The sequence below is a fragment of the Dipodomys ordii genome, unplaced genomic scaffold (assembly GCF_000151885.1).
Source record: "Dipodomys ordii isolate 6190 unplaced genomic scaffold, Dord_2.0 Scaffold44, whole genome shotgun sequence".
NCBI classification, from domain to species: Eukaryota; Metazoa; Chordata; class Mammalia; order Rodentia; family Heteromyidae; genus Dipodomys; species Dipodomys ordii.
In genome coordinates, this window is record NW_012267260.1 from 6,616,076 (window position 1) to 6,643,845 (window position 27,770).

A 27,770-nucleotide genomic window follows, 5' to 3' on the forward strand; every position below is an offset into this window, starting at 1 on the left:
CATAAGCAAAAAGAAAAAAGCCGGAAGTGGCGCTGTGGCTCAAGTGGTAGAGTGCTAGCCTTGAGCTGAAGAGCTGAGGGACAGTGCCCTGGCCCAGAGTTCAGGTCCCAAGACCGGACCCCAAAAAAAAAAAGGCAATAATCCCAAGATTTACAAAGGTATTTCTCAATATTTTTGTCACCTATGTGTGCATATTTGTATGCATATTAGGTATTTTATCTATAAACAAATTCATTTTCCTGCAACTGTTGTACTTTTCCTGTGGGGTACTATCTGTATTAGTGAAACCTAAATACAAGAAGTCAGCCTGACTTTTTCCTTTCCCAGGCATACATCCCACCTACCTTTTTCTTCCCTTGTGCCTAGTTTTTGGTTTCTAAAATGCCCATATTCAATTTGATATGCTTCTTCTCACCCCACCTTTCTTGCTGTCTTGGACATTACACAATATTCTACCTAAGGGTAAATCGTCTGTGCATTCCCAGCCGCTGGTGTCGTGTCCAGTACACAATTCAGGCATTTGGGGTAAGGAATAGTTTGTGTTTATTTCTCTGGTAATGTCTGTTAGTAATAATGGGGCATTTTCTAAGAACTGTGCTTATGTAGAGAATGTGTTTTGCTATTGCTTTAAATTTGGTTAAATAAGACTGTCTGAGTCAAAAGTGTTTAATTATGTTGACAATCATTATCCTCTGAGAAATGCAGACTATACATTATTCCGCCATTTGTATGAATGAGTTTTTGCAAAGCTCTTGTAAAGTACTCATGCCATAGTTTCCTAAGAAACCTTTCAGTGAAACTGATATGAGTAGGTGTCTCACAATCTTTCTTCATTCATCTTCTTGTCACCTTCTGGCAAGCAAAAATCTCATGCCCATTTTAAACATAATTTAAGTTTTTCTTTTTTTGTGTGCTGTGGTTTAATTTCAGGCCCTTCTACTTGTTAGGCAGGTGTTTTACCGTTCAACTCATGCTTCCAGCCCTTTTTTGCTTTGGTTTATTTTTCAGGAAAGTCCATGAGACTCTTTTTTCCAATTAAACAGCAAAGAGCCAGTAGTAGAGGTATGGGTCAAGTGATAAAAAGCCTTCCTTGAGTGGGGGAAAAAAAAACAAACCCACTAAGGGACAGTGTCCAGGCCCTGAGTTCAAGCTCTAGTACTGGCGCGCTGGTGCAGGAACACACACACGTATATACTGAATCTCCTAACATTTGGATCAGTTTCTCAGTTTTTTATGTTGTGCTGGTCTGACCACTCACATGCCTTACTTTTTTGGTTCCACAGGCTGTGTAATAAACTGGGTAGGGCTCCCCCTTAAACTGTTTTTCTCCTTCAGGGTTTTTCTCACTTGTCCTTATATGTTTATTTCCCTGGCACAGAGGCAGTAACCAATGAATATTTAGCTTCTTACTTTTCTGTGGCTCGTAAATTGACTGAGAAGGATTTGCAGAATGCTTTCAGTGTCAATAGGATTAGAGACGTATGACCATTTAGACAGACTGCTTCTAAAAGCAGTTGTTTGATTTTGTTTATTAGATTCTGATATTAGATAGGTTAGAGAATTTTCATTTAAGAAAAGGAAGAAGAAGAGGAGGAGAAGCTCTTAGTTACAGAACAGCTGGTGGCTCTGTTGTTAAGAATTGGGTAAAAGCTACAAACTTTTGTGTGGCTGTGTCATTTGCAATATGATATTCACACATGGTAGACATTCATTGCCTTAGGAGCAACTAATTGACTACCTCCCATAATCAATGTAGTTGCGCCTATGATGTGTTTGAGAAGAATTCAGAGATCTCAATACTGTGATATTCTTGTCTTAAGGACAGTGTGTTCCCTCAACAAAAAGGTCAAGTTCCTGAGTTGTGACGAGAGAGTAGTTTCATTTCTTATAATACCAATTCCCAAAGTGTGGTCTCCACAGACCACTCTTGGTCTCCTAGGATCCTCTGGGTGGTCTGCCAGCTGGTTTTTTGAATTTCAGTGTTTATAGTATGACAGTGTCTTTTATAGTAAGGATTAATAATTTTCTTATGACATTTCTAAAGTATTTTCTCAGATGCTATTCTTCTAATGAATAATTATAAAGTTTCTCTTCAGTGGCATAATGGGTATAGGTAGATTGTAGTCTATTTATTCCTTTTTCTTCTCTTGAAATAATCCACATGAAATCAAAAACAATTTAGAGATAGTCAAATTTTTATGATTTCTGTTTTGTTTTAAGCACTGGGGATTAAACCAGGGCCTTACACACACGAGGCAAGTACTCTATCACTTGAGTTTTGCCTCCTGCCCTACTTACTTTTTTTTTTATTTTAATTTTGAGTTATTGAGATAAGGTCTTACTTCTACCTTTGCCCTGCTTGCCTTGAATTCTTTTTTTAAATGTTATTTTATTGTGAAGATGCTGTATAGAGGGGTTACAAGTACATGAGTAAGGTAATGAGTCTAGTATTGTTACTCCTCCTTTGTTGTTCTCCCAGTATCCCTTCCCTTTCCCACCTCCCTCACTCCTCCCCCTCCCCGAAGTTGTACAATTTGTTTCCAATATAGTGTTTTGTGGGTATCATTGTTGCAGTGGGTCATGCTGTGTCCTTGTTCCTGTCTCTGCTTCCCAAGTAGCTGGAATTACAGGTATACACTGCCATACCTAGCTTATTTGTGTGATTATTAAAATTGGAGAAGCTCACCAATAGCAATTTGAAATACTAAACTTACTATTTTTAATTGATATTCCAGTTTACTTGCTTTAAAATTTACTTCTGTCGACTAGAAAGTGATGGTTTTGTTTTCCGTCTGGAGGAGATTCCATCTAAGAACCTGAAACTTAAAAATCTAAGATGATACTTTAAACTAACAGCTGGTGTCACCTGGCCAGAAACCCAACAGACCTGGACTTATTTCAGATGCCTGACTCCCGTCAACTAGCAGTTCGGGAATCGTTATCAAGTTGGTTATACCATGTCTACACTCTTGGTGTGGTACCTGAGACATGAACTCATTCAGGAAACATCCATGGCTTACTCTAATGCTGGATGTTAGGGATGCATAATTGGATAGGACGTTTGTGCTGAGCTCGAAAGATTTTGCAAATGATGGCAGTAGGAAGGAAAATCCATGCCTAAACTATAATGTTGTCCCTAATACAGCAGTGTTTTGGGCATTCTGAGAACCAGAGTTCTAAGGAACTTTTCCAGACGTTCTAGAATCTGAGTAAACTTTTGAAGGTTGAGCAGAAATTCCCTAAACAAAATTGAGGTTATCCAACCTGATGGGACAGTACATTCAAAGGCATGTAGCAGGATGTACTGCCTTTTGCCCACAGCAGTAAAGAGTGCTTAGGTACAGGTATAGGTGTTTGGACAAGATGAAGAGATGAGTGAGTGGGCCCAGCTCCTGAAACTAACTCTCCCCCTCACAGTTGCCACGCTATGTAAATAGTACAGAATTGTCATTTTCAGTGTTCTAGGAATGAAAGAACTGTAGCAGCTCCACTTGAATGAAATAATTCAGCTCTTAACAATTAAAGCACAGGAAATGTCCTTTTCTGAGTCATATACATTAAATGAATAATTCAGCTTGTAAATGATGTATTTCTGAGTTTCTTACTTTTTTTTGGAAGTTAGTGAGTGGTTCTTGAAAGCCCTGGATTGTTCGTAGCTTCAGTGCTTGCATTTAAAGTTGGTTTTCTTCCTAGTGAGTTGTAGCTGAATTTGAGTGTCTGTCCCAACATCTATAAATTTTAAGTTACTGAAAGCTAGATTACTAGGATTTTGTCAAATAGTAGTTAGGCATAGATGTCATGTGGTGATCTTTGTTGATGAATTGTTCTGTGTGTGTTTGGGTTGTCTCACACACTTGAGGGAGGCTCTGAAAGTCAGGTAAAGACTTTCGCCCACTTCCTTTCTTCTGCTCATTACTAGAGTTACTGGGATAACAGGCACATGCCACCATATCTAGCTTCTCTCCACAAAAATGGACTTTCACAGACTTTTCTGCCAGGGCTGTCCTGGAACCACAGGCCTCCCAATCTCATTTTCCTATGTGGCTTTGGATGACAGGCATGAGCCTCTGTGTGTGTGTGTGTGTGTGTGTGTGTGTGTGTGTGTGTGTGTGTGTGTGTGTGTGTGTGTGTGTGTGTGTGATGACAGGCATGAGCCTCTGTGTGTGGTGTATGTGTGTGTGTGTGTAAAACTTTTTTTTTTTTTTTTTTGGATCGATTGTAGGGCTTGAACTCCGGGCCTGAACACTGTCCCTCAGCTCTTCATCTCAAGGCTAACGCTGTACCACTTGAGCTATAGCGCCACTTCTGGTTTATTGAAGATAAGAGTTTCATGGACTTTTCTTCCTGGGCTGGCTTTGAACCGTGATTCTCAGATCTCAGCCTCCTGAGTAACTAGGATTACCGGCGTGAGCCACCAGCGCCCAACTTTACATATATATAAAACTTGAGAAGGAGTTTCAAGCAGCTTGGCTTCGAACCATGGTCCTCTGGTGTCAGCATTGCAAGTAGGACTACAGTCAGAAGCTAACATGCCTGGCTTCTTTTTTTTTTTTTAATCATAAAACCTAATTCAAAGCGTTTATGCTATGCCGTAATCTGTATGTTTTAACATAAAAGTAATGTTTTAATTATTCTCTAATATTAATGTTAATATTATAATATGTTAATAGCTCTAATATAATGTTAATATTTCTGGGAGATGTGCTTCACATTCATCTCTTAACTTTACACCCTGATGCCTTCATACTGTGATATCTCCTGTAGAAGTCTATAATCATCTCATAACCCTCAGGAGTAGTAGTTACTATTATCCCTATTTCAAGTGAGAAATTTGGAGCTTAGAAAGATGTAGCTACTGAGTGCTGAGAATTTGCAGATACTTTTGCAATGTCCTGTTGGTAAAAGACTGAAAATGTTTAGATTTAAAAAGCAACAATGGCTGGATAGGTGACGGCATGCAATTTATATTTCTATGCATTTTTATGTTCTTCCTGGAAATGTCCTTGTAAGTGGTTTTTCTAGTCTGGAAAGTGCCATTACAATACATTAATTTTGATGTTTGTAAATAAGTGGCCAACATTATTGTGAGTTGACTATTGCATTGTACTCTGTCCTCATTTGGTCATTCTTATTTCTTCTTGATCAACCTCATGTCTTAGTTTCTCCTAGTCTCTAGTATCTGTGATCTGCTGTCCACCTACCTGATATGCTAGCCTCAACCACTCTCCCACAACTGAGTTCCTATTGAATGGCTAGAGGCCAATAATCTTTTAGGCCCCAGATCTCAGCTAAGGTGCCATGCCCTCATGGAGGTATTCCTTAGCACCTGTTGAGTATAGATGCCTTCCCTGTATCAACGAAGATTGTATGCATTATAGTCTAGAACATCGTAGAAAAGTGTAAATTTTGGGCTGGGAAGGTGACTCAGTGGTAGAGTGCTTGCCTTGCATGCCTGAGGCCCTGGTTTCGATTCCTCAGCACCACATAAGCAAAAAGAAAAAAGCCGGAAGTGGTGCTGTGGCTCAAGTGGTAGAGCGCTAGCCTTGAGCTGAAGAGCTGAGGGACAGCGCCCAGGCTCAGAGTTCAGGCCCCACGACCGGACCCAAAAAAAAAAAAAAAAGTGTAAATTTTTTTCCTTGTTACATAACAGTCTACCTGATTTCATTATTTCTTATGGTTCAGTGACTTGGCTTAGCTGAGGGTTCTGTTGGTCATATGTACGATCTCTGTCTCACATGGTTATAGTTCAGTGGCCTTTGAAGCTAAGCCATGTGGTGTCGCAGCCAGGATCCTGATGAAGAGTGGGTTTCTCTTCTTTGTAGACTCAGGGCCCCTGTGTATCAAATCCCCCTGTAAAGATGATCCTGTGAGATGCTACATTATTGTCCATGTAGGTAGTCCTAAAACATCCATTGTTTACTTAAGGCATGAATCCAGGAGGAGCTGACATTGGAGGTGTATTTGGAGACTAGAAACCTCAATATGTGTTTTTTTGGTGTGGATTTTTCAACCATGGATAAGCATAGCTCTCTGATCCTTACATAACATCTACTGAAGATGAAATCTTACTGTTTTCTTCAGCTAGCTGGCTATCATGTGCCAAACTGTTGATATATTTTCTCTGAAATCATCCCTGTTTTTCCATCCTCATCCATCCATTTTGGCATTCTATTGTCCTCTACGTTCAAGGTCTTTTTTCCTGTTTCATTTCTCTAGTCTCTTTGTTTATTTGTTTGTTTGTTTGTTGTTGTAGCGTCTCTTAATCTCTAAGGTCCCAATACAGTTACATCACTATTTTTACCTTCTCACCTGACTAAAATTACTGAATACATAAGCCAACTTGCTTAAAATTTTGTTTTATAGCCCACTTCTTTATTTAGTTTCATATGTATCTACAAGTAATCCATATCTATTTCTGAACAAATGTGAACCTCCTGTCAATGTAAATAAAAATATTTCTCTAGCTTCATGTATTTTTTTTTCTTTTGTTGGTTGTGGGGCTTGAGCTCTGGGCCTGGGTGCTGTCCCTCAGCTCTTCAGCTCAAGGCTAGCACTCTTACCACTTGAGCCACTGTGCCACTTCCGGTTTTATGAGGGGTTTATTAGAGATAAGAGTCTCATAGACTTTCCTGCCTGGGCTGGCTTTGAACCACGATCCTCAGATCTCATCCTCCTGGTGCAGGTATGAGCCACCGGCACTGGGCTTAGCTTCATGTATTTTAAGATTGCCTTTCCTAGACTCTGTTTCTGCTTGCTCCACAAGTTGTTCTTTAGGCTTCCTGTACATCTATCACCCTGGGACCTCCTACCCTTTCTGTCCCATTGGACACAAACCAGGGACACACACACATGATTTTTTCCCCTTACTCTGGTAGAACATATTCTGCATTAGCTCCACAACAAGAGTCTATGGCTGGTGAATTTTCATATAATTTGCATGTTTGATACTAATGTACCTTCACCTTTTTGCTTTTGTGTGAAAACTTTTCGATTATGAGTTAAGTTACTTCAGGATTTTACGACATTTCTTCATTCTTTGTTGCTGTTCAGGGCTGTTGGTGAGGTGACATTTAGCTTTTTCATGTGGACTGTTTTCCTTTTCTTTATGTTTTCAGTGCCTGTTCTTTTGTCCTCAACATGTTTTTCAAAGTTTTACATTTGATTTATTTTAGTATAACAGAGTTAAAGTAGAAGGAAATAGAAAAATAGAAAAACATTTTCTGTTTCCTTTGCAGGACATAGAAGTTAGACTCATGTCCTCAGCATTCTGAAATGTTACCAAATATCTAGAATTTTTAATAGGGCATACTGTATATCCTATGGACATTTTAACCTCCTCCAACACTTGAAAGCACATCCCTGCTCCAGAACTTTTGCACTTTTCCCCTACTGCATGGCATGTTTTTCTCTCATATACCCATAAGGTTTTTCTCCCATATACCTACAAGGTTCTTCCCTTACTTCTAGTTCTGTTCAAAAGGTACTTGAATAGTGGTTGGTACTCACCTTATATGAAGTAACCCACAACACCCATACCCGCAGCTCTTACTCTACCTACTCTTCTGATTTGGGCATAGGAATTCCTGCAAGATGTTAATTTGCTCATTATTAATTATCTCCTGACTACAAATTAATAAGCCCAATGACAGATGGACTTTATTTTGTGTTCTATCAAGAATTATGTCAATATTTTGAGAATGAAATGCTTGTGACTTAGTATGTAGGTGTGACTTGATATTGTCGTTTTTAATCCTAGTGTTTAGCATTTAGTGGCTTTATTCTAAAATTTATATTCTTTACTTTTGGGAATGTTTTCTCTTTTTTTTGTCGGTTGTGGGGCCTGAATTCTGGGCCTGGGTGCTGTCCTTCAGCTCTTTAGCTCAAGGCTAGTGTTCTACCACTTGAGTCACAGCACCACTTCCGGCTTTTTCTGCTTCTGTGGTGCTGAGGAATCGAACCCAGGGCCTCATGCATGCAAGGCAAGCGCTCCACCCCTGAGCCACATTCCCAGGCCTGTAATTATCTTTAAGTAATTGTACAAATTAGTTTCCACTTAATGCAGCAGTTTATGCATCCAATGCATTTTGATCACTGTCACCCTTATCATTCTCCCTGGGTCCTCTCAATCCTGGCTCATCCCTTGATTTTCTTAATTTTGTAGGGTATACATTGAATTTTATGACTGCATTCTCCCTACTCCTTCTTCTCTTAGGATTGTTTTGTTGATTAACTTCTTTATTTTTTTCACATCTTTGTCTTTTTGAACCAAGGTTTTAGATATTGGCCTTTTGATATTTTGTTAGTTTGTTCTTTTTTATTTGTTTAATTTTGAGATAGCATCTTGCTATGTAGCCTAGGTTGGTCTCAAACTTGTGATTCTCCTGCCTCTAGCTCTACAGTGCTGAGATTGCAGGCCTGTACCACCCACACTCAGTTTTGGAGTTGCTATAAGCCTCTACTTTTCTTATCTTTATGACTTTTCCTTCCTTGGTTCATTTTTATATAGTGTTTAATAAGTGTGTGTCCTTTAGAAAAGCAAATAAAATGCAAAGTGAGTTTTCTACTCATGATTATTTGGAAATTTGTAAATATTTATTGGAAATGTCATGAAAGTAAATAGTTTGTGGTAGTTTTTTGAGTTCCTATTTATGATATGCCTAGGATAGTACAGTAAGCAAATTAAATAAACGTGTGGCATAAATATTGATGGAGGTGAAGGAACACCAGAGTCTACACATCTGTAACACTGGAATTTAGTTAGTTGTCGAAAATTACTCTCACTTTCCCTTAACTAGCAAGGAGAAGATAGATGGAGTTCTCACCAGGTTGCATACTAGCATTTTTCATTTTAACTATATATACTAGATCCTTGTAGGCAGAGAGTGCTAAGCATACACAGGAACAAATATTTCTGAAAGCCTGATTATCATTAACTATGATAGGTATTTTACATATACAATTTTGTAAGGATGGACACAAAGCCCTGAAATACAAGTGTCATTACATTCTATTAAAAATGGAGACATGAAGGTAATTGATATTAATTGCCTAGTACAAGGTCATGTAACCAGTATCACATCTGATGCACATTTTCAGAGTAGATTTGTTTTGCTCCATATGAAAAATCTTTCCCTATTTCAAAAACTGAAACATATATGTATAACAGGAATATTTATGGAAATTATCAGAGACTGTTAAAAACACCAGAAAGCTATATTAGTAATTTGTTTTTTTGTTTTGTTTTGTTTTTGTTTTTGGTCAGTCCTGGGCTTGAACTCAGGGCCTGGGCCTGCATGCTGTTCCTGAGCCTCTTTATGTTCAAGGCTAGCACTGTACCACTTGAGCCACAGTACCACTTCCAGCTTTTTCTGAGTGGTTTATTAGAGACAAGAGTCCACAAACTTTCCTGCTCAGGCTGGCTTTGAACCTCAAGCCTCAGATCTCAGTCTCCTGAGTAGTTAGGATTATAGGTGTGAGCTACCAGCACCTGGCTAAATTGCTAATTTTGTCAAAGTCCTGTAACATAACTGATTGAAAAAGTTACTGGAATACATATATATATATATATTATATATATATATATATATATATTAGTTTCTCTGAAGAAACTATTAAATATTAAAAGACTAGTTATCAGCTATCTATGGAATACAGTGATATAAGCAATAATCTTCTAGCAGAAATTCTGAAATCCTAGCTTTATCTTTTTAAAGTTCTGAGTTACTGTTTCTTATTTGGAAAATACTTCTTCTCTGTGAGAAATCTATGAAGCACTATTATCTCCAAGCCTATAACATTTTTGCAAAGATTAGAAGAAAATAATTTGGGAAAAAAGTATGTCAGAAAAAAAGTATGAAAGCATCTCATAGTGCTTTCAACAAAGGCTAATTTATTCTTTTTAACTCTTGTTATTGCTACTCCTCTTAAATTAAGTTTTGGAACCTGGAATTACAATTACTAGGTCTTCTAGTTTCTACATTGTTTATTTGGTAGGGATACTTCTCACCCATTTCTATTTTTAGGTTGTCTAAACAGAAATATTTTTTAAAGCAGGCAAAATACCTTTAGCTGTTTAGGGAGAAAGTGGCCTTGTGATGTTGTCCTTGGTGAATCTGAAGACTCGTGTGATATTGGCTATCTCCTTTTGGGCGATAGCTCCCATTCTTTTTTCTTTTCCTTTTTTTTTTCACCTTTCTTCATCTTTTCTTTATTCTGGGAGGTTCGCCTTACCACACCTCACTTGCTCTCTGCTTTCTTATTGAGTTTGGCCAGTAAGAGGCACCAGGAGGAGTGTTATAGCCCTCAACTTATTTACAATTTTAGTTTGGGGTAGCTGCTGCCTCCTCTTGTTCTGTAAGCCTAGATATAGTAATGGTTCTCTGCTCTTTTTGGACTTAGGAACAAGGAACTAGGGAGGCAGGGGCAACAAAGTACCGCAGCTCTTCTGTGGTTACCCTAACCATGCCTCTCAGATTTTTAAATATTCCTGTATTTAAACTCTTCCTTTGTTTATCCAGTTTAAGTATTCTGTTTTCCTCCAAGCCCCTGATTGATAAACATACATATAAATCAATACTATGATCCCATATGGGGTCAGTCTCAAAGGCATCCTAGACCCACATATATCAGTTGAAGTTCAGCCAGATAAATTTGAAAATTGAGGGTTCTGGTTTGTTTTGTTTTCAAAATCCCCATTAAAGACTAGGAGGTAAAAATCTGATTTACCTTTAGGCTAAATATTCATCATGGCTAGTATCTGAGCATTAACTCCAGATGAGCAAAGATTAATTTTAGACATATTAATCTCTAACAGTGTCTTTGAGAGTTTTTTTTTATAATGAATAACCTTAAAGAAGGGCTAGTGATGCAGTAGAGTGGTAGAGCATTTGCCTGGCACGTGCAAAGCCCAGAATTCAATCCCCAGCAGCACAAATAACACAGCAACAATAATAACCACCTTAATGAAGCTTCCTTTCTGTGTAACATTGCAGTGGTGTTAGCTTAATGTTCTCTTGGCAATATAATACATAAATTATGACACTTACTTTGTAATTCTTAGGTTCCCAACATCAGTGGATTCAATTGATTTATTTTAGAATAAACTTTGTAATAATATCTGCTGTCATTGGTTGTATGTTTTAACTAAAAATCTGTCTGTAGGCTCTTGTGAGGTTAAAGACTGTGTTTTGTTTCCTTCCTCTTGTTTGGTTGGTTGCTTGCTTCTTTTGCTTTGCGTTAAAATAGTCTAATTTCCTGTTTCCAACCCCATGACTAGCCTATAGGCTCAATAACTGAATACTGAATGAATACTGAATGAATAAACCAGGGATCAGTGTTTAGTTAGAAGTAATAGAACTTTTGGATATGAAAGCAAATCCGGCTGCAGTGTCTGTCACCCCATTGGTTGTGCCAAGGCTGACTTGGCTGATCTGCCTGAATAAGCAGGTGCCCTCTTCCTCCTTCAACGTTCAATGAGTGTCCTTCCTGAACTGTGTACTTGGTGGACGAGGAGGGAGGGCCATGCTGGAGAGAGAGATACAGAGAGAGAGACAGAGACAGAGAGACTGTTGTCTGTCTGTCTCTGTGTGTACGTGTATCTGCACTCACCTAGAAGAATCTGCACTCACCTATCTGAACCTTCATCTTCCAGATCCATGCCATCTATTTCATTTTGGCTTCGTCTACTGTACTGTTTGAAGGTCTGTCCTTCTGTATACTACAGAAGGTTTGTTTGTCTTGATGTGTTAGTGGTTTCCAGCACATTTAATTATGAACCACATGTATACAGAACCAGAGTAACATTCAATAGTCCTTAGCCTTCCTCCTTTAGTTCCTGTGCCTGTTTCCCTATACTTGCCATATGGTTGATAATGTTAACTGGCTTTTGCCTAATTGCCATGTTATATAATTTGCATATGTATTGATGGAGAGTTTCCTTCTGGAAGGGGAGTCTTCTCCTCGTGATGAGATCTTTGCAAAGTAGAATGATAGTGCTGATATCATACAAGCTACCCATGGTGCACAATGGAAAGAGAGGGACTACATCTCTCACTTTGCTTGAGTTAGTAAGGATCTTGGAAGGCTGGGGACATCTTGCTTTTATCTTTGAAGGATCTTGGGTCCTGTCTTCTCTGTGCTATTTACACTCTCAGAATTTGACGATGTGAATATTGCTGGGTAATTATATGCTGATTTGTATGAATCTCATAATAATATCCTGATTTTGGTTTTAATAACTAAAGCTAAACATATTCCTCACCTACTGAGCTTTCAGTGGAAACTTTTTCTTAACTATACTTAGCTGTATCACTGTTTCTTTAACAAGAATGGGGGATTCCTAAGAAGTATCTTATGCTTACAAAGTATTTATCTGCACTACATTATTTCATTTGTCTTTACAGTGGCCTGAGTGTAATATGATCTGAAGGTTATCTTCTTGGGCTTAAAAGCTTGATAGTGAAATGTGGGACTTATATTTGGGCATAAGATACCTCACTTTTCATTCAGTTTTACATATAGTACATGCAATTTGAAAAATACTATCTATAACATATATTACTTTTCCTATGCAAGCAGTCTTTGGATACAAAATTTGAATAAAGGATACTTTCTCAAACTAAGTGGGAATATATACAAATTATCTGTATTTAAAAAATGGTAAAAGCAGAGGACAGATGGAAAGTAGAGAATGATCTCTTTTGTGTAGCAGGAGCTGCATCACCATAATCCCATTTTGTGACTGCTTTTGGCTTGCACAGGTATCTGGTACTATTGGATAGGACATCATGTGTACTGTTTGTACCCTGGCAAACATTGTGGTAAAATAAGCCATTAATACTAAATAAGAGCCCAGTCTGACACTGTGTCCTTCCATGGTCCATGGTTATTTGGGCCGGTTGTTGCTTCCACTGCTCTGGCTGACTCTGAGGCCCAATTCACCAAATTGTGCTACTGCTTCTCGGGAGTTTTGTAGGGGTTTTCTTCTCTCCTTGATATAAATACTTAATTATAGAACCAAAAGCAAACTATGCCCAGCGTTACATACTGGAATCAGAATATAGAAACAGGAAGTTTTTTGAGAGTTCATGTTGTATTTATCTCTCATTAGTTTCTGATTGAAGAACTGAAGATCAGAATGTTCAGCTTGTGTGTGTGTGTGTGTCTGTGTGTGTGTGTGTGTGTGTGTGTGTGTGTCTGTGTGTGTGTATTGGTACAGCTACTTGAACTCAAGTCTTTTACTTGGCTTTTTCTCTCATATCTGACACTCCACCACTTGAGCCATGCCTACAATATGCCATTATGCTGGTTAATTGGAGACCGACTTTTCTAATCTGGCTTTGAACTGTGATCCTTAAAGCATAGCTTTAGCCACTCAATAAGCTGTCAGATGCTCCTCCCATGGTTTCAAAGCTGAGCAATGTATCTTTTTCCTATTGTCCAGCACCAGCATAGAGTAGAACCACATAGGCAAACCTGCAGAGAGGTAGAAATGTCAAACACAGTTCACACTGATAGTGCTTCCACACCATCATGACCTTTGAAAATCATAGGATGTACATTGAAAGTTGGGGACCAAATATGAATTTTTAAAATTATTTTTATTGTCACGATGGTATACGTGTCTTAGTGGTAGAGTGCTTGCATAGCATGCATGAAGCCCTGGGTTCAATTCCTCAGTACCATATAAATGGAAAACAAATATAAGTGTTTTATGGATAGATTTTTCTCTGTAATATAAGGTTTGATTTAGTCATGTTTTCCCCTATTTAAATAAGAAATAGCATGGAAGAGACCAGTGGCTAGATTTTGAGCTTTTATTACTTAGTATCACAGTTTTTTGTGTGTGGATGACACATATTTGTCATGAGTTGTTGAGTGAGATAATACAGAGAACACAAGGAACAGTCTAGTACATTCATTCAGTGTTACTAATGTTACAGTGTTACAACCTCTAATACAGCATGTCTTATGTTAAAATTCTCTCCAGACCCCAGTGAATCATAGCAAAGTAAACTTAAGAAACAAACTTGCAAAGACAAAGAAAAAAAAGAAGAGTATTAAATAGCAGGTGAGAGATGTTAGAATAAATCTGGTAGCTTAAAGTAGATAGAAATAGCAAAGGAAGTAACAACTTGAAAAATGGAAAAACAGTGCTCTCGTAATTTTGGAAAGACTAAAAGACAGAAAGATGTGTTGAAAGTTAAAGGCATGATTTTTATCCTAATATCCTATCGCAACCATAGGGTAATCAGCTGCTCTCACAGTACTGGCAGGATAGAATTATGCTTTGGAGAGTTTAATTAAAAAATGGTCTGTAGGTTCAGAGATTCCAGGGCCAAGTCCATACAGGAAGAACCTAGAAAGCAGAAGGAAGGAAATTTTCAGAGTAATCCCCCAAAATTTCCAGATGTAAAAAGTAGGAATGCATAGCCTATAGTATCCCTATGAGTCCCCAACAGAATATATGAGAAAGACCTTTATCAAGCCACTGCATGATGAAATTTTAGAATTTGAGATATGAGAGCAATAATAGACATTCTTCCAAGGAGGAAAAAGTCATACAAAGGCTTTGGGATCAAACTACAAAGGCTACTCAATACCAACGTTTTATACTAGAAGACAGTAGAGCAATGTTTTTAAAATCCTAGGAGAAAATAAGCTAAACATTGGTGGCTCTTGCCTATAATCCTGGCTATTCAGGAGGCTGAGATCTGTGGATTGAAGTTCAAAGCCAGCCCAAGCAGGAAAGTCCATGAAACTTTTTATCTCCAAATAAACAACAAAAAGCTGGATGTGGAGCTGCAACTCTAGTAGAGTACTAGTTTTGAGCAGAAACACTTAAAACAGAGGCCAGGTCGAGTTCAAGCCTTAGGACTGGAGCTCACACACGCACATACACATGCACATATACATGCACACAAACTTCTAGTAGAAAATGATATTTAACCTTGAATTCTATTTTCATCCAGATCATCAATTGAGTATGATGGGTAAGGGGAGCATAAATACCTTTGCAGGAATATAGGTGTTAATTTAGTCCCAAGGGACCCTCCCTTGTTCGACTATCTGTCAGCTCTCTTGTCAGCTCTGTCAGAGCTCCTTTCAGCTGCAGCCTACCACAGAGAAGGTAAATACATATTTCAGTTTGAATTCATTTTATTTAAGTACAAAAAGAACAATTATTCTTTAAAGGATCATAGCAATCCAGGGGCCTGTGTATCAGCCCTGCTATCTCAGATAAAATTACAGATGACTTAAATGTATGAGCCGGAAAACATGCCCCTACACAAGAAAAACAGTCAAAACACGCTGACTCCAGGGTGACACAGATGTTGATTTGGTAGATAAGGATTTAAAGCAGCAATTAGAACTACACTCCAGAACTAATATGGGAACTTTCAGAGAATGTGTTTCGTCATGTAAGAATAACCATTGCGGGGTACCAGTGGCTCATGCCTGTAATCCTAGCTACTCAGGAGGCTGAGGTCTGAGGATTGCAGTTCAAAGCCAGCCTGGGCAGGAAAGTTGGTGAGACTCTTATCTCCAGTAAACCACCAGAAAACCAGAAGTGGTGCTGTGGCTCAGGTGGTAGAATGTTAGTCTTGAGCTGAAGAGCTGAGGGAAAGTGCCCAGGCCCAGAGTTCAAGCCTCACGACACACAAAAAATTAAAAAAAAAAAAACAACAAAACCGTTTAATGAGGTGAATAATGATCTAAAACAAGAGTCAAAGGATGTTTGAATGCTCCGTTAGTCTACATGTTGAAGATCCACTGTGAAGTATTGGGGTTACAGAAACATAAGGTGGAAAGCAACGAGGTAATTATTAACTACAAGGAAAACAAAAAAAAAAAAAAACCAGAGTAAAAAGAAATTTGCTTATCATGGCCAAGCTACTTTCAGTATTATCTAATGGTAATGTTTGACATTGGTTTTTCATTTAAAAATTTTGTAATTTAAAGGTACAATCAAGAGGAGAAAAAGAAGATAATTAAATCCAAGATCTAAGTCTTGTTCGCCTTTCATAATAAAAGTTAAAGCTGAAATATATACTATGTTATTTTAAATATGGAGCAACTAAAAGCATTGAATGTGATCAATAGTGGTGGCAGGCACTGGCGTCTAGCTTTATGGAACTTAGGCAGATTTAAGTGTTAAATACATTTAAACTTACATACAATTTTTAAAATTGCAGTTTAGTACTTATAAGAACCATAACCCAGTGCCCTGGGTGTATTAAGTGCCCAATATATAATAGCTATTATTACTAGTGAGACTGCTAATTATTGATAGCCAAAACTACTGATCACCTGAAAGAGAATGCAAATATACTTCAGAGTTATGAATGTGACTCAAGTGGGAGAGCTGCCTGCCTAGCATGCACAAGCCCTGGGTTCAAAGTCTGTGTGCGTGTGTGTGCGTGTGTGTGTGTGTGCACGCGCATGTGTGTGTGTGTGCGTGTGTGTGTGAAATAATGTACTTTTTCCAGTACTTCCAGAAATATTTGACTGATTGCAGTAAATAATGAATTAGAATATTCATGAATTAAGAAAATGAAATATTTCTTAGAAAACAGAATCAACTTCTTTTGACACTGAAGGTTTAAAGAACATTGTGACACTGGTTTTCTAGTCCTGGTATTATTTTTGTATTAAATATGCAGATCTTAAGCTGCACAGTATGTCAATCTGTGCTGCCAAAGTCTCTATTCTGTTCTTTACAGTAATCTCATAGAAAGAGGATTTTGCATGCAGACCTAGCTAAAAAGAATTTATAAGCCAGTTGATAATATATGTATTAGAATTTATAAGCCAGTGGGTAATATATGTATTAGTATGTATTACATTCATTATCCAATGAACCCCCCTGTAGAGAACAAAAGATCAGAGTTGGGAAAGGTGATTTGGGAGCATGGATTCCCACCAGAACTGACAGGTCCTAATGAAGTCACACAGAGATATTTTGATTTCCCACACATGAACTGGGCAGAGCCAAGGCATCTGAGAGAGTGCTAGCAATGCCAGTGCCAGTCAGGGCATTATAATGGTTAAGAGAATTAGAAAATCAGATAATAAAAATTTTAGACTTTTCCTACTAAATATGATAACTGGTATTGAAAAGGTGATTTAAATGTAGAACTGTTCTGTATTTTCCATTGTCATTCTTTTTCTGATTAATGTGTTTGAGAACTGACATTTTGTAGAGTGTTATATCTGAAGAGAAATTATCTGTAGTATGGGTAAACCAGTGTTTAACTGGGAAAAGTGTTTAGGAATGCCTGTTTCTAATGTTCTTACTCAGCATAAGAAAAATTGCTTATGCCTTATGTAGTGGTTTGGGACCTCCAGATTATCTCCGTTCTTCATTTAAGAAAAAAAATTGAGTAATTTAGTGTTTCCGGAATTCTCTCTGTGTGTCTAGACTGATGCATAAGTAACTCAGGTTCTTCTCCACACTAATCACATGTATTTTAGACTGTGATATAAATGTTTTTAATTGAAAAGGGATATAAAAGTACATTTCCTAATATACTTTCAGACTTTAGAAAAAATGTGCTCAGGCTTGCTGAAAACTGTCAGGTTTCTTTTTGAGTAGATGCATCATCTTTTAAAAAACTTTTCCCCCAAGATTTCCTTTTAAATGGTCCACAGTTAAATTTAAATTTCTATATTTAGGTAGAATTATGTTTATATACCAACCACCAGTATCCAGGAAATCAGTGGTAAAGCTGACACATAGGGAGGTTTATAGTCTATTTTGTAGTCTGTGTATTTAAAGAAGATTTGAAGCTAACTTTGCAAAATTGCTTAAATATTCAAGCAGAATTTCTTTAGTACAAATGTGCTATTTAATTTCATATAATTGTTAAGATGGCAGGATGTCACTTTTAAAAGATTAACTCAAGAATGTGTGTTAGATTTGTTCCTTTCCAAGAAGGGTGCCTTCAGGAACAGCTTTTATATGTAAATATTTTTGGAATAGTTTATGTTGGATAGAATTGGTTTGGTGCAATCAGCATGGTTTGATCAAATTTGGAACATTTTTTTGTAGTGTTTTTCTCCAGCATCTTTATTTTTTTCAGATGGACGTATTTTATGTTCCTTCCAACTAATCAAAATAAGAAGCTGAGTTTGCCTTTGCCAAAAAAATACAACTATCGTTTTTCACATTCTTTTTATTTTCCAGGTCATTTTCAAGTAAGATTGTGTTTCTAGGGCTTCTGAATTCCTAAAAACTCTTAACTCTGTAGATAAAGAAAAGACCAGATGAACATTTCAGGGGGAATCTAACTTTTCATGCAGTATGTTTTATATTGGACAGTCCAGATACAGTTAACTTTTTGTGTGCATATGATTAGTGTGGAAAGAAATTAATGCAGTCCAGTATTATGATTTATGGACTGAATCCTTTAACCACTGAAGACTTGCCAAAACTGAAAGTATTTTTTTTCCTTTGGATATTAGAAACAGCTACTGTTTTTGTTGATCTTTTAAGTTCTGAATGGGCCTATTTCAAATCATACCAGCATGGGAGCTCAGATTAATAATATACTTATTCAACTAGTGATACTGAGTGAAACCATTGCTCACATGGGTAGGAAGGATAAAATTTCATAAAATTATTTTCAGGTGCATTAATGTATTTCTGGAAGCTGTGTATGATTTTTATTTTGCATTAGAGAAATCAAGGATATCTGTTTGTTATATCAGTTACAGGTGGGCTTGTGAGGTAATTTAATTGCATTTTTTAGAATATCTCAAAACAGGACATTTTGCTTTTAAAAGCAATTTTGTAATCACTGGATTATTCCTCAAGGTTTTTAACTCTTAGTATATTTCTCTCTCTCTTGAGAATCATGATTATACTGTGTTTAATTTATATTACTGGGAAAAATATCCTGACTTTCCTTTGTTAGTTGCAGCAAGCTGCTGAAGTTTCCCAACTGAGGGGAGCAAGAGTGATCTCTGCTGAAGATCTTCTGTTCTTGATACGAAAAGATAAGGTAACAAAACAATGTCACCATGTTAGGTGCTAGGCTTGTAGCTTAATTGAATTTACATGAGGAAACTATGTTCTTTTGATATATCATATTCAAATTGGAATCATGATCATTGATGAAAAGTTCAATGTTCATAGTTACAAAATAAACTACGTTTATTACAAAGGAATGGATATTTGTTTTTACCTGGGTAAATAGCACTTAGATAAAAAGCTGCCAACAACCCTGGGTAATCTCTACTTGTCTGATGACATTTTCATTACTAATTAGTGTTCAATAGATATTGACTGTATGCTTTGTTCTCATAAATGGTGTATTGCCTCAGTGATATACTTATTTGTCTGCTCATTGTGAACCTTAACATCAACATAATTACAGAATTTCATATGGTAATTGAACTTTACAAAGTTTCCTCTCTGTAACACACTGGTTTATAGAAAAGAAAGAAGTCAAGATGAATATTTAAAATCATGAAGACACTATAATTTCTAATTTTTGGTATGTTTCTTAGTCTCTTGTCTCTTGGTATTAAAATATAAAATTGGTGTTTGTGTCTAATTTCATCAATTTTCCATGAAAAACTAGTTAAAATAGTTTATATTATTTTACATGTTTTAGTCAACCTTTTTTTTTCTGGTCCTGGAGTTTGATTGAACTCAGGACCTGGACACACTGTCCTTGAGCTTCTTTTGCTTTCTTTTACTCAAGTCTAGTGCTCTACCCCACTTGAGCCAAAGCACCACTTCCAGCTTTTTCTGGGTAGTTTATTGTCACATGGACTCTTCTGCCCTGGCTGGCTTCAAACTGTGATCCTCAGATCTCAGTCTCCTGCGTAGTTAGAATTACAGGCGTGAGCTACCAGCACCCCTGGCTTCAATCAACTCTTATTTGATAAAAAGGATATATAAAAGAAAAACCAATGTCTTTACTATCAAGACATGATTTATAGCTTTAAATCAAGAAGCTTATGATCCACAGTAGTAAATCTGGCTGATCTGAAGATGCATTTTTAAGACAGAATTTCAAGGTTTTATGATTAGATGTAGAGGCTGAATGTTGAAGTGGAAGCTTCTGACTACAGTAAGGTTCATGCAGGCCTAAGTAGAATGGGTAATGGAAGGAGGCTAACCAAAATGCTCTATTACCAATTAGGGCAAAGAATGATTAGTATGGTAGCTCTAGAAACGGGAAAAGTGAATTCAGAGAGCATAATGAGGAAGAGTTTGCAAGACTTGGTGACATTTATTGAATACTGAGGCATTCTTGAAGAGCAATAGACCTCAAGGACTCCATCACAGCATGTGGTGTAGAAGGAGTATTGTTGCTGTAGGCAAAAAGAAGGCCCTTGAGCTGTCTGAAGAAGACAGCTGGGGAACAAGCAGAATATCTTGTCAATTTTTTTCACCAGTAGAGGTAAAATGATTGAATTTAATAGTTCACACCAACTCTTCTTCGTGCCCTGTTGGGGAAGCCAAACCTTCATTCTACGGAAACTTTAGGAATGCACAACACAAGCTATTTAGATACAGCACTCTACCAAAATGATAGTCACCCATTTTCTTATAATTTTACTTATATGCCATTCCAAAAAGAATTTAAAATGGCTTGCATAAATAAAATATCAGACAAAATAAAATTAAAATGCCAAATGGAATCAGAGCAAAGAGAAAACAAAGTCGCAGAAGTTCTTTGGGCAGGAATGTTTCCTTAATAGCCGTAGTTGTACTCCAGCATTCCTCACAGCCTGCTGTGTTGTACACCACACTAAGCAGCTTCCCATGCTTTCTCCAGAATCCCCACACAGGCATGTGCCCATGCTCTTTTCTTGTTTTACAAGTGAAAACTGAGATGCACAGGTCATGTTCTACTTCTGGCCCTGCTGAGTTCCCAGTACTTTTTTTTTTTAACCTTGGTTTCCTTGTGATTACATTTTTCCTCTTTCAGGTCTATCAAAAATATTAGATGAGCTAGGCACTGGTGGCTCATGCTTATAACCCTAGCTACTCAGGAAGCTGAGTTCTGAGGATTGCCGGTCAAAGCCAGCCGGGACAGAAAAGTGCATGAGATTTTTATCTTTAATAAACTACTCAGAAAAAGCTGGAAGTTGCACTGTGGCTCTAGTGCTAGAGTGCTGGCCTTGAGCACAAAGAGTCTGAGGAACAGCCACCAGGCCCTGAGTTCAAGTCCCAGGCCAAGCATAAATGAATACACACACACACACACACACACACACAGCCTTTTAAGGTGCAATATATGTTTCAGCTATGATGAGAAATCATAAACCTAAAGGTCAGAAACCAGCAGCAATACTTTCTTGGTATAAGCAGAGAACAAATTGCAGAGGGTTACCCATCAGGTTTGTAGTAAAATCATATTGGGCTCTCCTAAAACAAGCTGCAAAGTAGGCCATTATTAAAACCTAACTGGCATTTGTTAACTATGAGTTTCAAAAAAATGTTCCCTAGATTATAGACTGTTTTCCTGAAATAGCACATATAAATGAACTCTTCTAGTGAAAAGATAGATTCCCAGAAGCCAAGCATAATAGGGTGTACCTGTAATCCCAAACTTCTGGAAGCTGAGTCAGGAGGATCGCAAGTTTGAAGCCAGCCTGGATTATATAGTCAGACTTAGTCTCTAATTAATTGATTAATATAAATATTCTCACAAAACTATAGGAAAGCCATTACTTGTCTTTGAAAAGTATTTGTTATGAACTCATTGTCTAGATGTTTATAAATCATTTTAAATAAAATTTCATCTGAAAACTATATACATAATTCAACAGCATAAGTAATCAGTATGGGGAATGTGGTATTTATCAAAAACTCTGAAATACTTTTAAACTCTTAAGACATACCATAAAGTAATTATTGTAATATAGGAAAGTCTGGATTAGAGAAAAGTGCTGTTACAAATACTTGTATAGCTACAATACTTTTGTTTTTATTATGTTTAACTTGATGATCACATTTTGATTTCAGTGTATTAGTGATTTCTATATTTCAGTGATGCTCAAGTAGAGTTTAATAAATTTAGTTATCACAATATTCCTTATCAGTATAAATATGTATATCATTTTCTCATTTCATATTTTTAACAGAAAAAACTTAGAAGACTTTTAAAGTACATGTTTATCCGAGACTACAAATCAAAGATTGTCAAAGGCATTGATGAGGATGATCTTCTAGAAGGTAACCAAAACAAAGCACTGAATAAACAAGAGCTGATGGCATACTTATGCTAAATGACACAATTTTTCAGTGTCAATGTAGATAAACTCATAGAACCACTTGGAGGCAGAGGTAGGAGGATCTGGAGTTCCACATCGCACAAAAGCACTTCAGGCATGGCTCGAGGGGTAGAATACATGAGGTTCAATGTATACAAATGCACACATACACACATCTATCTATCTATCCATCTATCTATCTATCTACATATATACACATATGTGTTTTTGTATATGTCGATGTATATCTGAATGAATGTGTAGTAATGTTTGAAATTAAAGTATTTAAAGTAACTATCAAATATATACATAAATATGTATGTACACAGTTTAATCTTTTTACTTCATATGAACTTGGTATTTTAATTCTTTCTGTTAATAATGTATACTGTTTTATGAAACCATAAAAATTGTGATGATTGAGTGCATAACTGATTTTTATAAGTGGAATTTTTCTGTGGTGGATGAAGGGAGCCAGAAATATTATATAGTTTAGAAACTGGCTCATGTAGATTTTGGTAATTTACCATAAAAAGAATCTGATATGATTAATGATATAAAGTTACTTCATTCTAGTCTGTTATTCCTGTGTTGTTTAAAAATCTAACAAAAATCATAATACAAAGTAGAAAACTTTCCTTCTCTGACTTAGCAACTCAGTTCTTTATTTTAGAATGTTTAGGAAAAAAATACTAATGTTGCAAAATCAAACTGCTAAGCTGCAAATATGTAAGTACTAAAAATGCTTACTAAATCAAAGTATTGATCAGATTAAAGTGTAGAACTTATTTAATTTATACACTTTTTAGAAATAATGTGTTTTTATTAAAAACAGACATTATGTAATGGCATCCATTGCTAATAGGTATACTGATAAGTTAAACTACTTGATTAAGAAGAATTTCAGAAAACTAGAGTAAATAAACTTTGAAAGAGAACTAGTTACATTCATCATGAAATCCCCTTACATAAAATAGTATGAACAAATTTATTACACACTGTCACCTATTATATTAGCAATTCTCCTAGAACTTAGTACATGGAAAATAGTTCTGCAGATAAATTTTAATGTTTCCTCTTATGGTATGCATAAAGAATACAGGACCAAAATAGACCTGTGTTCCAATCATTCCCAGGTCTCTGCTTTCTCTACGTGGTACCTAAAGAGTTAGTGTTCTCATTTCTTTTTAGTTGTTGCTATTGTTTGTCTTTATTTATTTTAGTGTTCTTGTATATCAGAAAGAAATTATACTGCTTAAAATGTGGAATCTTATGAGAATTCAACATAATTTAGTGAAAACACTTGATACATGCCTGCCACTGAATAGTTTATAGGTGTTGATTTTCAACACAAGCTCAGAGTGCTAAGACTGCAGTTTAGCTGTCCAATGACATCATGTTGGTTTGATGCCATCTTCTTAATCATTTTTAAACATTTTTAAAACATATTTTATCTTCATCAAAGGTTCTAATTTTTATGTCTTGTAAAAAGTATACTAAAACTTCTTATAGATTAGTTGGCGTAAGCCATAAGGTACATACTCAGATGAGACATATCTAACCCTAAATATGACTTCTAAAATGACTGTGTAAGGAGCTTGACAGGTTTCCGTGGAGAAATACATTTAATTAAATACATTTAATTTAAACATTTAAAATGTTTAAACATAGTTTTAAGATCATAGAGTAAATAAAAAAAAGATTTTTAAGAAAATTTAATATATTTATAGGGCCAAGGAAAAATTAACAAGGCTTCAGAGGAATATGGAACACCATTAACTTATATCAGTATATGCATAATGTGTACATCAAAAGGCAAGAAAAAAGACCAGAGAGAATGTAACAATGCTCAAAGAAATAGTGGCTGAAAACCTGTCAAATTATTAAGTGCATATCCAAGTACGTTGATAATGATGCACTGATGACACTAATCCAAGAGCCTTCCCTCTTTATAAAGGATTCTAGTAAGCCCTTTCATCCTTACTGTGGTAATTATTTGATTCTATTTTGTCAGTTTGTAATAAGAATGAATGATTTAATTCTGTAAATCCTCTACTTGTATTTTAGATGCAAGAATCCCCCTTTCAAAAAAATGTTTGAAAGAATGCCAGTTCTTAATTTCCTGTGCATTATTTAATACAAGCACTGTTGAGTGCTGATAGAAACCTATGGATAACATCTCTTTTTTTCTTTCCTTATCTTCATGAAGACAAATTGAGTGGCAGTAGTAATACAAACAAAAGACAGAAAATTGCTCAGGATTTCCTCACTTCTATTGACCAGACAGGAGAACTTTTGGCAATGTTTGAAGATGAGGAAATTGATGACGTTAAACAAGAAAGAATGGAGGTATGATACTTTCCTCTTTTTCACAGTAACACAATCACCATTGCAGCATCGTGTACCATGCTGTTGCTGCTCCTCCAGAGAGTCCTTTGTCTGATAGCAGTAGTATCCCCTGGTATAAACTGTATAGAGAGGGAATTTCTCTCACAGTTGACTTTGGAAGACAGCCTCAGTTCTCTGTCTCTCTGTTTCTCCTTTGAAAACAAGTTTTCCTTCCTCAGGATCTGACATTTTCTGGTTTCATTTTATTCTGTTTAAGCTAGTTTATAATCAGATATTTACTTTTTTTTGTTCCAAATTATCCTGCTATCTTTGTGTGAAAGGCTTTTACTTGCCACTTTTGTTTGGCATAACTTGCAAAGAGCTATTTTTCAGAGTGTTTGCAGGTTATGATTGGACTCACTAGCCAAGGTGGTACTCAGGGCAATTACATGCTTTGTATCACTAACACAATTACTGACATATATTTGGATTGCCTGGATATGTTTTCACAATAGATTTGAAAACTGTATGTGTTTTATTGACCTTAAAAGCCATCTATACATGAAATTATTGTTTCTTTAAATATGCTTCAGGAAAATGAAAGTAATGATTTATTCACTTGAGCACCATCCAAAATACAGGACAGTTTTCACCACTGTTACTATATCTTTACGTGATTAAAAAAAAAAATCAATTCAATTTCCCCTTTCTCTTTAAATTGGGCAAGAGAGGTAATTCCAGAATTCTGAAACGATTTGCTAAGTGCCTACTTCATCATAGTGTCTATGCATGCTAAAAATGTAATTATTTCATGTTAAATTTTGGAGGAAGTCCAATAGACATATATGCTTTATAAACTTTAACAACCTTCTTTAAAGAATTAGCAATGCTTAGATCATGAACTGTGATCTAAAGGCAGTGTTCTTTTAGGTATCAATTACCTTAGAAATGTGTGGTTATCTTGGTTTGGCCAACTGCAAATGGTTTTAGTTCAACATTGCCTTGAGCTAAAAACATGCTAAGTTGTCCAAAGCAGATGATAAACATAAATTTCTGATGTCATTATGGCCTAAACAGGATATGATTATTTAGTGGCATGGTTTCACTTATAGTGTATCACACAGAGAACAAATACTGTGTATGCTTTATTTTTAATATTTTTATATTATAAAACATGGGCCTTATGGAACAACTCTAAATGAAACATAAAATTGAACAGATAGCTTGTTGGTTTGATGGGAAAAATCTCAGCTAAACAAACTTGTTTCCTAAGGAATATCCCACAATTAAGTAAAAGAGAAAAAAATGGAGCATTTTATAACATTAAGCTCATACTAGCCCACAGTCATGATAGTAGGCCTAGAAAATGATGAGTCAATGAGGTACTTGTTAAAATAATAAAGTATCTGAAAGGGCAGAGTGGAATAAGTTTAAGCACTTACACGGCCCATATACCACTTTCCTGTAATTATATGTGGTAAGCAGGATAATGGAATATTAGTAGTTGATAACAATTGTCACAATAGAAGTCTGCTTCATCTACAAGCCTGATTGGTAACTTCTTTCAACTTATATGAGGACTAAAACCTGAGATAACAAACAGTCATTTTGATATTCTACTCCTCAAAAAAAAAAAAACAACCAGAATTTAACTGGATAAAAAAAAAAAAAATGATAGCCTATAGCCACAACTGTAGACAGTAGAAAGTGGAACCGTTAAAAGCAGAGGCCTTGCCTGCTTCTAATTTGACAGGTTATACTTTCAAGAGTAAACCACAACTGTAGCGGTCCATATGAAACTACTTTGGATTCACAGACTGCAATCTCTTGCTTTTAAAGTGCAGTGGAATAATCAGTCCTGGCATCATTCAGTGATTTAATTTTCCTCTAAGTATCACTTATGGCTGCAGTAACATTGTGTACTACCTTCTTCCATTAAATGTATGAAAATGGTATAGACCTACCAACAAGCGTAGTTTGGGTTTTCTTTCTTTGTTGTATTTTTTCGTCTCATTTAAATGTACTTTAGAAAAGAAACTCGCTTATAGTCATAAAAACTCACTTGGGACCCCTAGCTTCTTCTCAAAACATTGACTAAGCATAGAAAAACCACACTTGGTGCTTTCCTATGTAGCTGATGAATGTGTATCTAACTTTTTCTCATAATTTTTACTTCATTACTATTAAGCATTATATGACAAAATATGAAAAATGTCTGAATTTATGTGTTCATTTTGCCTTGATAGTCCATTATCAAGAGTTAATGAACTCTTACCCTACTTTCTCTCTAACCCTAAATTTCTAACACTTGGTATAACTATAGTTGAGATTCAGGATCATGACCTCTGAAGTTCCTTCCAAATTAGCAAGTAAAAATTAAATAAAATTAAGGATTTTTTAATTGGGAAATAATACGTATGACTACAGCTTCTTCCAGCAGCCCCTCTTTCTACCCACTCTTCCTACCTCACCCCTCCTTCTACCCACTACATTCCCAAATGAGCTGAGTATGTTTTAGCATTGACAATGGTTTCTTTTTTTCATCAGATTTTCTGAATTCTAACCAACTAAATGTGGTTTGGCAGTAGGCAAGAAAGTGTCACTATAAGCTGCAGATAGCTTTGGGGTTTCTAACAACCAGGAATTCTGATCAGTCACAGAAGAGCTCTAGGTAAAATCTAGCCTCTCCGCTTCTGGAGGAGCCCGATAAACTAGGTTTATGATTAATCAAGTGACTGGTCAGTCTAAGTTTGTGAAGGGGATTCAAAGGTGGATACTTAAAACATCAGGTGAACTCTTCTTTCTGTAGAATCTTCCAGCCGATAAAAGTAAATGAGAGTAAAGATAGAATTTACCAGAGAAATCAGCCTTTAAACACATTGGAGTGTTCAAAATCCCCAGTAACTATTTGTGTCATGCTTTTAAGTTGGAGCCCTAATTAAAACTTTTAATTAAGCCTTTAAACTGTAATCTTGCAAGAAAACAAAACTATATACATAAAATTTAAGGCAGCTTGATTTTTTTTTATTGTAAAGATACTATACAGAGGGTTACAGTTACATGAGTGAGGTAATGAGTACACTTCCTCTTGAACATTGTTAGCCCCTCCATTGTTTTCCCCCTACCATCCCCTCCCTCCCTCCCTCCCTTCCCCGAAGTTCTTTTTTTTTTTTTGATTGTGATTAAGTGATTACATAATTTCTAAGTCACAA

General features: G+C 36.3%; 1 protein-coding gene across 1 annotated transcript in view; it reads left to right on the forward strand.

Moving 5' to 3' along the window:
- The window catches only part of Supt3h (suppressor of Ty 3 homolog (S. cerevisiae)), a 244,295-nt gene that overhangs the window by 119,221 nt on the left and 97,304 nt on the right, over positions 1-27,770 (forward strand). The window contains exons 3-5 of the mRNA XM_013019032.1: positions 18,915-19,001; positions 22,102-22,192; positions 24,440-24,579. Coding sequence (XP_012874486.1) covers positions 18,915-19,001; positions 22,102-22,192; positions 24,440-24,579 — 318 coding nt within the window. The remainder of the gene's footprint in view (positions 1-18,914; positions 19,002-22,101; positions 22,193-24,439; positions 24,580-27,770) is intronic.